Genomic DNA, 11,361 nt, shown 5'->3' on the forward strand with positions numbered 1-11,361 from the left:
CAATACACTTCTGCAAATTCAGGCATTTTATTTATATCCAAAAATTATTCTCCAGGTCAAGGCTCCTGACTGCACTTTCAGTACACTTACAGATACCTTAACAGGTACCTGCAGTTCTAGCCTTTTTTGCCAGAAGGGTGTTCTAGCAGCACAACTGTTTCCAAAAAACTTTACCTCTCATTTTAAGGTGCACAACTGCACTAAGTATCTTGAAGCAGTATTGCCTCTTGTGTGATTTTAACTGACTAGACAGATCCAAATACATTAAACACTACTGCTTTGGCTGTACATGTTATTGACAATATCAGAAAGGATAACAAAAATAACATTACACAAAAATATATTATTTGGGGGTACTTCTCCCCTTCTGAAACACAAAGGCAAGCTGAATTCTTTTCAGAGGAAAAAAATTAATGAGTAACGGTATGGTATAAACATCTGGATCAGTTTTAACTCTTTTCAAAATTAGAATTAGAAAACTATTAGAAAAATTAAAAGAAATGCAAAGGCATTGAAAATGTAAATTATCATCTAGAAATTGAAAGCCCCCCCAAAAGAGTATGACTATAGATCTCAACTGAATGTACATTCTTGCTGCATCACAAAGAAGATAAATTGCAAGATAGTAACAGACTATATCTGCATAGATAGTAAAACATGCTACTCTAAGATTATGCCATAAAACCTAATCAGCAATTGCTAGTTCCAAATTTACATGTTCTCAATAAAATAACACTGTCTGGTGGATTTCTAACAATCATACCTGATTGTTATATTTCAAGTTCTTTGAAAACTCTATACTCACTTTCTCTGTACTTGATCTCTGCCTCTTTACGTCGTTTTCTTTCTCTGGCAAGAGCCTCTGGACTACCCCAAACTTCAAGAGACCTGCATGAAGTAAAAGTAACTTAACAATGTTTCTATTCATGCAACTTTTTTTTCAAGCATAAAAACATACCCTCCAATTTTATATATGCAAAGTAATTATTACAATAATCAGGATATAAAATCTGTTCTGATAGAAAACAAAAAACATTATTGCCCTTATACATTGCAAACCTGACTTTAAAAACTCTTTTCTCTCTCTCATCATCCATTTAAAATGTTCTTACTTTGCCTCTACATCCGATCTCAGGTACACGGTGAAAGTCTCGGTGTCATCGTGGGGACTCCGTCGCTTAATTTTCCTCAGCTGGTCTAAATCACTAAAGAAAGGGGACAAAGAGCTTAGTGCAAGGAAAGGATCATATTGTTCTAATTTGACTTTTATGTCTAGGTGATGTTCCACAATTTTGATATTACTAATTTGCTGTACAAAAAAGTGAAGTTGTTTACTTCAAACAGAACATATAGATAACATGAAGCAAGTATCTCTAGGAGGCTATTGAAAACTACTGTTTTTCAAACACAGAAGTCCAAATCATGTCTTCATACTATGAAATACTGAAGACAAAGTATTAAAACACTATATAATAAAACATCCAATGAATGATCCGTATGTAACTGATAATGTGTACATATGTTAAACAAGCAGATTTATGAATTAGCATCTCTAAATGGAAATCAGAAGTCATGTGACAAGAAAAGTTAACAAATTTAATCCCAAAATTTATACTCCCAGCACAAGCTGCAAAAGGCTGAAGATAACAAAGCTACTTGGGGAAACAGATAAAATTTCCTATGCTGAGCTACACATTAGGGCATCTACACCATTATGTAAAAACAGGTGAAGAACAGAGGTGTCTCCCCCCAACGAGATTTATGGTCTCATAGGTACAAATAAACTACTCTAAGAAGCAAGTAATGAAACATGAAAATTAAGTGCAAGCTCCTAGTCCACTGTAAAACTAAGCAAGAACTAACTTCAGCCACTTAAAATTATGTATACACAAAAGCATTTAGAAAAAGTTGTGCAAAATCACTCTACAATCACAATTACTTCTCATGCACATACGAACAAATATTCTGAATTTAAATCTCAACTCAAACCCATCATACCTGGATTTAAGACAAAACTCATTTATTGCTCTGACTCCAGTGATGAAGTTATTCTGTGTGTATTTTGGTCCATACTCTCTTTTTTTAAGGACTGCTTTCACTTAAATAAAGAAATAGATACACAAGTTAAGTCACTCATGGAGACTACAGCAGAAACTTCAAAAAGTAACTCAATCTAGTGTCATATTGTAATATCTCTAAGTGGAAATCTGAAAAACAATGCTTGCCAGTGATACAGAAAATTGACAGTGAAGAGTAAGGTATCTTCCTCATTGTGGAAATGAGTAAGAGTAGAATGATTTACCTCCAAAAATGCTACTTACTAAGCTGTAGTTCAGGGTTCTCAAACATAACTGCCACTGCCAGCTACCTCTCCAACTTTGATGTCAGAGATGGTGCTTGGCTACATAAATAGCATTCAAATATGGCCAGTTGGAAACCCCTGGTCTAGCAACTGAAATACCAACAGACTGCTCCATTTCTATTTTTTCCAATAATCAAGTCCAGCTTCTGCAAATAAGACTTTTGACCCTTGCTGAGCATACAGAGAAATGAGGCAGACTGTATACATCATTTTTCTAAACTATTACTTTCAAAATTAGTACTCTTAACATTGGGCATTTATAACAATTAAAAACATTAATTCTTTATTTATAATGCTTTTTATATCTAAAAAATGTACTCTTATCACATCAGATTTTCATGCACAAGGAAAAGAACACCACACATATTCAGAAAAATTATAAATGGAATTTTAAATTTATGCCATTATTTCCCACTTGTCTGTATGTACATAATTTCATCTTATTCTCAAATGTAAATCACTATACACTAACATGCATTAAAAATATGCTTATTGGAAGACTAGTTACATTCGGAAGGATATAACACAACCAACACTGTAATGTAACTAACATTACAGAATACAACTTAAAACAAAAAGCTCGGATTCTACTGATGAGAAGACCTTAGAGCACACGTGAACTTCAGGCATACCACAGGACTGATATGATTTCTACAGTTGGTCCAGAGCTACTCCTCACAGGATACTTACAGAAAGACACTGCTTTTAAAGACTTTGAGAAAATTTTTCCCAGACTTCTACATTGTCTTTTTGCAGCTTAGCAACAAAATATATTGCTTGACTCTCCACGATGCACTAACAGTAGAGGTATCAATATTTATCATAATAATCTGATTTCTCTCATCCAGTTTGAACTTGAACAATTTTTTAAGTCCCTGAATAACCACATTCATCCCACAAAGCTTCTGAGTGAAGGTGATGAAAAAAATCTTAAGATATTTTCTAAAAACAGTACACCATTTACTAATGTTAGAACAGGTTGATAATTTTTAATCAAGAACACTTCCCATCTGTTATTTAAAAAAATACACACCCAAATCATATTAACCTTACTATAAAACAACTTACAGATTTATCACTTACTAATTCATCTTTCAGAAATACAGGTAAATTTCACTAAAATAAATCATATATTGTACATTGTATATATTGTACTACAATTGTACATTGCACAGTATCTCAACAATCCTACTCCTAGTTCAAGTAACTGTATAAAACTGTAGTAAATGTGGAGAAAAAAAAACTATTTGGTGTTTACAAGAGAAAGACAAGCTCTATAAAAGAGAATGTTAAAAAAACACTTAAAAAGGACATTGTTTTAAGATTAGTGATCCTTTAAAAATGTTACTGTCTTTGTAATACTTAGTAGTACTTGGATCAGTAAGTTTCTAAGTCAGAGCAGCTTTTTAAGATTAGAATTCCACCTTCTAGACACTATCAAAATCCTTAACATAAACATTCCTCCTTGCACATCTTTAATTTAGAGAGGAAAAACTCTTATTGAAAGATGTATCTATTTTCACAATTATTTCTCAGAAATAATAATTTCTCCTATCTACCTTGTATTTTCTCCCCACATGCATATACTAATCGACAATAAACCTAAAGAAATTGACATAAAAGATGTAGACAAAAGTGTACAGAAAATATACATAAACACTGATTCACCTTGTTACAAAATAAAATTATGATTTGATGTTTCTTTATTTTGAGGAAAGACAGGAAGGACTTTAGATACATAGAATGCTAGGAGTAATCTAAAGCGGTTTTTAATGGCGTAAAATTCTCACAATAATACAATAGGAACTATTAGTATAATAAAGTGTGGAAGGCGTGAATAAAGACAGAGTGAAATCAAGTCATGATAAATTAAAAAGACAAAAGAAAGTTACACTCTTATTTTGCCATTCATGTTTTTAAACAATGTAACTGATGAGTAAAGCATATATTTACTTGTATTGGGTTTGCATGGCAAGCTTTCGGTAGTGGAGGGCTACAGGGGTGGCTTTTCTGAGAAGCTGCCAGGAGCTTCCACTATGTCTGGCAGATCTAATGCCAGCCAGCTCCAAGAGGGACCCACCACAGGCCAAGGCCAAGTCCATCCAAACAGCGGCAGCATCTCTGGGACAATGTATTTAACAAGCAGTGGCGGGGGAGAAACTGGGCACAACGGCAAGCGCAGCCAGGAGAGAAGAGTGAGAACACATGACAGAAACAGCTCTGCAGACACCAAGGTCAGTGCAGAAGGAGGGAGAGGAGCTGCTACAGGCACCAGAGCAGAAATCCCCCTGCAGCCTATGGTGAGGCAGCTGTGCTCCTGATGGAGGACCAAACACCGGAGCCAGTGGACGCCCAAAGGAGGCTGGGACCCTATGGGAAGCCCACACTGGAACAAACTCCTGGCAGGACCTGTGGCCCCATGGAGGGAGGAGATCATGCTGGAACAGGTTTGCTGGCAGGATTGGTGACCCTGTGGGGGACCCACACTGGAGCAGCCTGTTCCTGAAGGACTGCACACTGTGGAAGAGGGATCCACACTGGAGCAGTTCATGAAGAACTGAAGTGCAAGGGAAGGACTCATGCTGGAGAAGTTCATGGAGGACCGTCTCCTGTGGAAGGACCCCATGCTGGAGCAGGGGAAGAATGAGTCCTTTCCCCAAGGAGGAAGGAGTAGCAGAGACAATGTGCTTGATGCCAGCTCCCGTTCCCCATCCCCCTGCACCACTGGGGGTGAGAAGCTAGAGAAAAGCAGGAGATTAAGCCTGGGAAGAAGTGAAGGGTTGGACGAAGGTGTTGTAAGATTTAGTTTTTATTTCTCAGTACTGTAGTCTGATTTGACTGGCAATAAAATAAACTGATTTTCCCCAAGTCCAATGTGTTTTGCCCATGACAGTAATCAGTGAGTGATCTCTCCCTGTCCTAATCTCAACTCAGGAGCCTTCCATTACATTTTCTCTACCCTATCCAACTAAGGAGGGGAGTGATAGACTGCCCTGGGTGAGCACCTGTACTTGAGCCAGTGTCAAGCCCACCACATTATTACACACAAATGGGAACTTTACACACCTCAGATTAGGCAGTTCACATGGTCAAAATATATTTAGAAGCAACACTGATTAGATTAATTCAGTAATAAGAAAGAACAGAGGAAGACTTAGAACAAGGAACAAGGAAGATCAAGTATTCAGCTTAGCCACATTAAGTCTGAGAGGGTGAATGGACATGCCTAAAAACACACAAGGAGGACAGACTGCAACAACATGTGAACAAACAAATCAGTCTTTTCCTGAAGAACTCTGCAGATTAAATGAAAATTACCAACAAACACAGAAGAGTGTGTAATTAGAAAGAATACTGCTATATTTGATTTTTTAGGAGTCGTTTTCAAACAAACAGGTACCAAACAAAGCTGGCACACAAGTGTGTATTAAAATGCTATTCACATAACTTGCTTACACAATTGAAGAGGAGCCAGAGTTTCCTTACACTTCTTTTTTTTTTTTTTTTTTGACTACTAGCATACAGCAGTAAAGTTTCAATACACTAAGTACTCCTTTACCTTTTACTTGGATTGGCTGTTTAGGTGAAGACTGGTTTTGGCCTGTGTTGGTTGTATCTTGTCCTGCAAAATAAAATTAAAGCTCCCTGTAAATATGGAAGTACCTACCTTTCTTTTTAGTAAAGAGTTTGACTGACATAACATTAGAATATATCTTAATATTGCTTTGCACCCTGACAATTAGAAAATTTTTTGCCAGATTTCCAACATTTAAAACTCTCAAAAGACAGAAACAAAGCAAAACAAAACAAAAAAGTGAACATTTAATATAGCATTGATCAATAAACTCCTAGCAGCTTGCAGAAGAACACCAATTTGCAAAATATTTCAGAAAGCATCCCAAATTAAAAAAAAATATTTTAACAGTGCACTTATGGTTTGGGACAAATTTTATGCAAAATTTTAGGTTAGTAAATATAATTAATTCTATATAGCTTATGGCTGCTATGTATTAGAGTGTTCCAGAGCTTCCAAGCTGGGATTCAATTTTAAGGGATGGAAGCTTCTTCATTTACAAAAAAGTTAGCTCCCTAAAACACAGAATATTTAAACTAAAACCCACAACTCATATGTAACAAACTGGAGCTGGAATGAAAACAAAGTCTTTTAGGTGGTTTTGAAACTTGTGGATATGATTCTATTAAAAAAATTAAAATATAATTTACAATAGTGAAATTAATCTTAATATTTGGAAAACAATAAATTTGAGTAAATTCAGTGAGATTTCTACTTAGAAGTACTACTAGAAAATACAAACAAATACCACATCCTTATCTCATACATCTCAACATAGCTTTTAGAACAAAAAACTTACGGTTCTAACATGTCAAACCAACATATCCACTCTTTTGTGCCCCACCACTCTATAACATTGGAGGTTTGCCACACATTCATAATCATTAACAAAATTTAAAATTATCTTGTTGAAAGTGATATATTAAAAACAATGAAGATTTTTCAAGCTGGTTGGTGTTACGTAATGAGGTACTCCTAGCTTAACATGCTACTCAAATTATTCAAAGATCAGATTCTCTTGAAGCTTGGACTATGTAACTATGTTTCCATCAGGCAGTTAGTTAATGCCCTAAAAGCAACTGAGAACTACAGCTAATAACAATTCAAGGATACTTTCTTGCAAAAATAACACGTATAAATTTCTGAAGCTGATCTTACTACACAGCAAATAAGGCTGCACCATAACTAACTAGTATTCCTTAAACAGTCATCCCTTTCACTTGAAAACAAAAGAAAAAAAACTCTTCGTTTTTTCTGTCCTTTCTTTTCTTACCTGGTTTAAAATACCAAGCAGCTGACCCATCAATATTCATGATAAAAAACTTCCACTGAGATTGTTTTGCAAAAACTTTGAGTAGCAGCTTCTTTTCAAAAAACATGTACAACCATTTCTATCATTAAAATAAATATCACAAAAACTATTTAACAAAAGATTGGTTCACAAGTTTTCAGGGGTGGGGGGGAAAGACATAAAAATATTAAGATTATATCCACGCACAGAGATCTACGTACATCAAGTACCCTTTCGAAGTTTACTACCTCAGCTTAGAGACTGAACAAAATCACGGTGCATCATTGAGGAAAAAGGACACAGAATACTTCAATTCACAGTCACTGTTTTTCAGACAAGTAGAGGTTGATAAGACTAGAACCTTCAAGACGGATCAACGTTTAAGAGTCACTTTGTACTTCCAAGCATTAGAATGTAATACCCTTAGCTGGCTACAGTTCCTAGATTTAAAGACTGTTGCAAGCCCCAGGAATTTACAAGTTACTAAAGAAGGAACAAATATCTGCCATCCTGACAACGAGGAAAAGGAAATTTTCTTTAAAAGACCACTCCCATAAAAGCATACAGAAAGAGAGCTTTCATTTTGAAAAGCATCTGTTATCTCTTAAGCACAGTCTTCCGAGCCTGTATCTGTGCAGCCTCAGAGTTAATAAGCATCAAAAATAGAGGATGCTACAATGGAGCAAGTACACGACAGTTCTAAATTTCACAAGCACCTAACAAGCACAAGATCAACAATAGAACAGCAGGGAGGATCAGGTTATGCACCCTGTATCAAATGTTTAATGTGAATGCTGCAGTTCTAACAACTGTCAGATTAGAAAGCTCTAGCAGATGAAACAGCTCAACCTTCTTTACCCGTCATTTATAGTCTGGCCTTGAAATGCCACACTGTTCAACAGTGACACTAGTTCAGTCTTTATCATTAGTTCCTTTGACACAACATACCTGAAATACTACCAAAAAATTCAAATAAGCAAGCAAAGTGGCAAAAGTTGAGTAATATATTCCATTTCTTACCTCTTAAATTACTTAATCCCTTTCAACATCCACATTTTCTCCATCGCCACTTTAAATCTGATTACTCTAAACTTAAACCCTTAAAATATCAGAATGACAAAGAAATAAATTTCAGCACTCCTCCCTGCTTATGCATTTGAATTTTCTATACAGATGCCCACAACCAAAAAATACTAAGAATTCTGCAATCATAGTATCACACAATTGAAAGAAAAATGTTATCACTAAACATATTAAGCTTTTACATTTTTATACATACTCCTCATTGTAGCTTAGTACTACCTGTTTCAACTTTATGCAGGGTTTCTCCACGGGCTGATCCATTTGTATCTTCTGATCCAAGATCTTTCTTCTGACCATTGGAGGTATAAACTCTCACTTGACTCATCAACTGCACAGGCAGGCGACTGCATGGTAGAATATAAGACAGGCTCCCACTTTTCATTGAAACTTGCCATCCTAACAAGGGGAAGAACAAAAGCTGTTTCAGGCAGCCATTTTGGAAGAATAAAGAAGGAAAAGAGGTCCTGCTCTACCAGCATAAGTTATGGAAAGTTAGCTTTTAAGTACTGATCCGTGCTTATCTTACCATGTTTATGAACTACAAAATGAGAGTACATAGCATGTTTTCACTACCTCCCTTCAAACATCCACTTTTAAATTTCATTCTAACATTAGGGGGTTTTTCCCACAGTACAGTAAGCATTTTTCCCGAGATCTCTGGATGATCTTAAGGGTTAATTAAAAAAAAAAAAAAATCTATTTGACAAGATTGGCTTTCTGATACATTAAGTCCCATTCTAGTCATACTGCCTCGAAGTCTTTAAAAACCATATATTGATAAAAGAACAAATACAGACCACTACAAAACTATTAGCCAGTGTTGCCATTTCATTTCACTCTGTGCACACTCTGCACAAATCACAGCTTACCCATGAAGAAAAACTGAACTGTGTGCAAATCATACAGTTGCTACAGAAATCATGTAGAAAAGCACACAAAATTACACAAAACATTTTATAGGGAAGTGTCCTAAATTTTGCAACATTCACAATAAACAAATTACAAGATAAATATGCAAAAAGTCCATTGAGAAACCACCCTGGGTAGGCAATCTTCAATTTCAAAAGCTTAGCCAAAAGCAGAGTTGCAGTACAGACCAATCCGTATTAGCAACCAGTTTCTTTTAGGGAGCACAACACTTTTGTAGAGAGGGTAAATAACACCTCCAACCAGAAATGCAGCAGGGAAACTGGCTCCTTTGGAAAGTACTCACTAAAAAATAAATACATTTAAAAAAATAATTAAGAGGTGCCACTAAATAAAGACATACAAAGCACGACCACTTAACTATTAATAACATACCTCTCACAAAAAGAAGATAGTATTTTACAGAACTATTCATTCCATGAAAGCCTCAACAGCTCGCCTTTTTTTTGTGTGTGTCTTCTGCACACCTGCATGTCTGTGTGCACCGACCTGAACCTTACCGAAGGAAAACTTCATCAAAAAAGGACAGCTCTTACTGACTGTAGTCACAAATGTGACAAAAGCCTTTAATATGCAACGCAGTTCACTGAACTTACTGATTACGAATTTATCAAACACTACAATAAATACGCGGCACAAGATGAGCAGTGTTGTTTCCTAAGCTTTGGTCATACTGGAGCAATTGAAAAGGAGAAACTTAATCAGCACATTTAGAGGGCATTTTTCCTACTAATCCATGCACACACAAGAAAGAGTTAAAGAAAAAGAGCATTTGCCGCAATTCAACCGTGACTACACGAAAAGGGGGAAAACCGCTCAGAACTCAAATTCCATGAGATCTGCGGCCTAAAGGAGAAGCCGGGGCTCGCTCCGCGGACCAACATAAACCCCGTAAGACCGCGCTACATTTTATGTAATTACTGCAAACTTCGGCCACGGCAGGAGCATGACATGCCCGCTGTACGTCAGACGGGGCTGGCACAGCCCGGCCGAGGACACCCCGGCCCGGCACTGCGCTCGCAAAACACCTGCACGTTCTCCTTCTTTTTAAAGCCGACCCTCAGAAAGCAGCCGGCGCTCCCGGCGGGTCCCGACCCACTGGTGCCCGCAGCGGTGCTACCACCCCGGGAGGGAGCCCGGCTGCCGCCACCGCCTGCGAGCGCCGGCACTCGCTATACCCCAGGCGAGCGCGCAGCTCCGCCACGGCTCCCTACGAGCCTCGGCCGGCGCCGCGCACCGGCCCGCCCCCCGCAGGACTCACCGTGGCAGGCGCGGGGCCGCGGCGCCGCCTGGCACCGCAGGTACAGGCGGTAGAGGCCGCGGCAGCCGCGCCGCTGGGCGGCCAGGGCCGGCATCATGGCGGCGGCCGCTCGGCAGCGGCCGGCGGGCGGGCGGCGATTCGCATCGGCGGAGGCCGGCGCGGCTGCGGCGGAGCCCCGCTGGCCCCGGGCGGCAGCGGTGGCCGGAGGCCGGCGGTGGGCGGCGCCGCGGCACCCGGATGTGCGGGGGCACCGTGGGGCCGCCGCTGACTCACCCGCCCGCCCGCCGCGCCTGCGCCTGGCCCGGGGAGAGGGGCGGCGTCGCGCCGGGCTGGCGCTGGGAAGCGGCTGGGCCCCGGCTGCCGCCGCCGGGCCTGCAGCACCTCGGCAGCAGCTCCTGCTCTTTTACTGTGCCTGGTGGAGGGCATACGGGTGGGCACGTGTAACAAAGGTACGCGCGTTAGATTTGTTAGCAGACGTGAAAGCACATTAGACATCTTATCAATAGGGTCACAGAAATAATTAGGTTGAAAAGATCTCTGAGATCATCGAGTTCAGCCTACGACCGAACACTAGCTTGTCAACTAGCCCATGGCACTAAGAGCCACATGCAGTCTTTCGTTAAACACCTCCAGGATGGTGACTCCCACCATTTCCCGGGGCAGCCTGTTCCAATGTCTAATGACCCTTTCTATGGAGAAATTCTTCCTAATGTCCAATCTAAGCTTTCCCTGGCGCAGCTTCAGACTGCATCTTGGCAGTCTCTTCCAACCTCGTTATTCTGTGATTCTCGTCCTGTCACTTACCTGGGAGAAGAGGCTGACTTCACCTGGCTACAGCCTCCTTTCAGGCAGTTGTAGAGAGT

General features: G+C 39.3%; 1 protein-coding gene across 3 annotated transcripts in view; it reads right to left on the reverse strand.

Annotated features, from left to right (window-relative positions):
- The window catches only part of SLC30A9 (solute carrier family 30 member 9), a 36,162-nt gene extending 25,547 nt beyond the window's left edge, over positions 1–10,615 (reverse strand). For all 3 annotated transcript variants that reach the window (XR_005601684.1, XM_039550363.1, XM_039550364.1), the window contains exons 1-6: positions 10,499–10,615; positions 8,530–8,706; positions 5,922–5,984; positions 1,999–2,098; positions 1,113–1,205; positions 806–888 (exon numbers count right to left, since the gene is read on the reverse strand). Coding sequence is in view for 2 of the 3 variants with exons in the window: in XM_039550363.1 (XP_039406297.1) it covers positions 806–888; positions 1,113–1,205; positions 1,999–2,098; positions 5,922–5,984; positions 8,530–8,706; positions 10,499–10,595 (613 nt within the window). In the remaining variant the exon portion in view is untranslated. The remainder of the gene's footprint in view (positions 1–805; positions 889–1,112; positions 1,206–1,998; positions 2,099–5,921; positions 5,985–8,529; positions 8,707–10,498) is intronic.
- Positions 10,616–11,361: the final 746 nt, after the last annotated feature.

The sequence above is a fragment of the Corvus cornix genome, chromosome 4 (assembly GCF_000738735.6).
Source record: "Corvus cornix cornix isolate S_Up_H32 chromosome 4, ASM73873v5, whole genome shotgun sequence".
Classification (NCBI taxonomy): domain Eukaryota; kingdom Metazoa; phylum Chordata; class Aves; order Passeriformes; family Corvidae; genus Corvus; species Corvus cornix.